General features: G+C 35.6%; 1 protein-coding gene across 1 annotated transcript in view; it reads right to left on the bottom strand.

Moving 5' to 3' along the window:
• The window catches only part of LOC119588602 (bifunctional purine biosynthesis protein ATIC-like), a 1,646-nt gene extending 858 nt beyond the window's left edge, over positions 1-788 (bottom strand). Inside the window, 4 exon segments of the mRNA XM_037937244.1 lie at positions 50-153; positions 298-464; positions 644-703; positions 705-788. Coding sequence (XP_037793172.1) covers positions 50-153; positions 298-464; positions 644-703; positions 705-773 — 400 coding nt within the window. The 5' untranslated portion in view covers positions 774-788.
• Positions 789-1,130: the final 342 nt, after the last annotated feature.

The raw sequence follows: 1,130 nt of genomic DNA, 5'->3' as shown, positions 1-1,130 counted from the left end.
GTGCTTACTAAAAACACATTACAAATATGTAACATAAAAGGACACTAACCAACAGTGCCACCAACAAAGTTATCAATGGCATTTGATTTCTCAGCTCTCTTCACTCCTTCCTTGAATTTCATACTCAGCACTCGAGGGTGATGTCGCATCCACCTAGAAATTACAGAAAATAGAGAAATGTACTGTACATACAGTTTTACTCAAACAAAATCTGCATATATAAATAATAACTCAATTCTCAGCATATTACCTACAACAAAACTCTTAACTAATTTAAAAAGAATAATAATCACTTACCAGTTGTTTGCCTTGTCTCCAGCTAGTCTTGTACAGTGGATGCGGGACTGTTGTCCTGCACCAATACCAATGACTTGGCCTGATTTAGCATAACATACAGAGTTGGACTGAGTGTATTTCACAGCAATAGAAGCAACAATCAAGTCTCTTATGGAATCTTGGTTCATCTGCAAATAATAAGGTTAACAATTAAAAGCTTATTACTTGAGTTTTTTTGTTTCAATGCAAAACAATATACAAATCTAACCTCAAAATATACCATATCATGCAAACAAAATGCAAGTAAATCTTTTAAAAAATATATAAACTTTTACTCAAACTCAGTGCACAAATAATACAAACATACATCCTTCCTCTTGGTAACAACATTTTTCAAGAGCTGTGGTGTAATGGCTGCATCATTTCTTCCTCTGCTCAAGGGTAAGGCCAAAGATGGTCCGACGTTCGATAAGTTCACCCTCATAGCTAGGGTCCATCTGTTCATCAAAAAAAAGGAATTACATATGAGAACAGAAGAGGAGAGAGCAGTGAGTGGCAAAGTTTAAATTTCAGAGAAATGGGGTATAGGCAGGGTAATAGGAACAGAGAAAATAGATGAATGCAAGTGGAAAAGAACAGAGGAAAAGAAAGGATGAACTATACAGAGGAGACAAGGGAAAAAAATGTCAAAACTGAAACACAAATGATAGAGATAAAGGGGAAAAAGCAAGAAGGAACAAACATGAAACATGAGTAATATGTAGTGAGAAAGAATATGGAGAGAGGCTAGTAAGAATACAGAGAAAAAGTGACAGGGAAAGACAAAGAGAGAAGAAAGGCTGGAGCTGGAAAAT

This window comes from Penaeus monodon, chromosome 24 (assembly GCF_015228065.2).
Source record: "Penaeus monodon isolate SGIC_2016 chromosome 24, NSTDA_Pmon_1, whole genome shotgun sequence".
Lineage (NCBI taxonomy): Eukaryota > Metazoa > Arthropoda > Malacostraca > Decapoda > Penaeidae > Penaeus > Penaeus monodon.
This window is presented reverse-complemented; position numbering and strand designations above follow the sequence as displayed.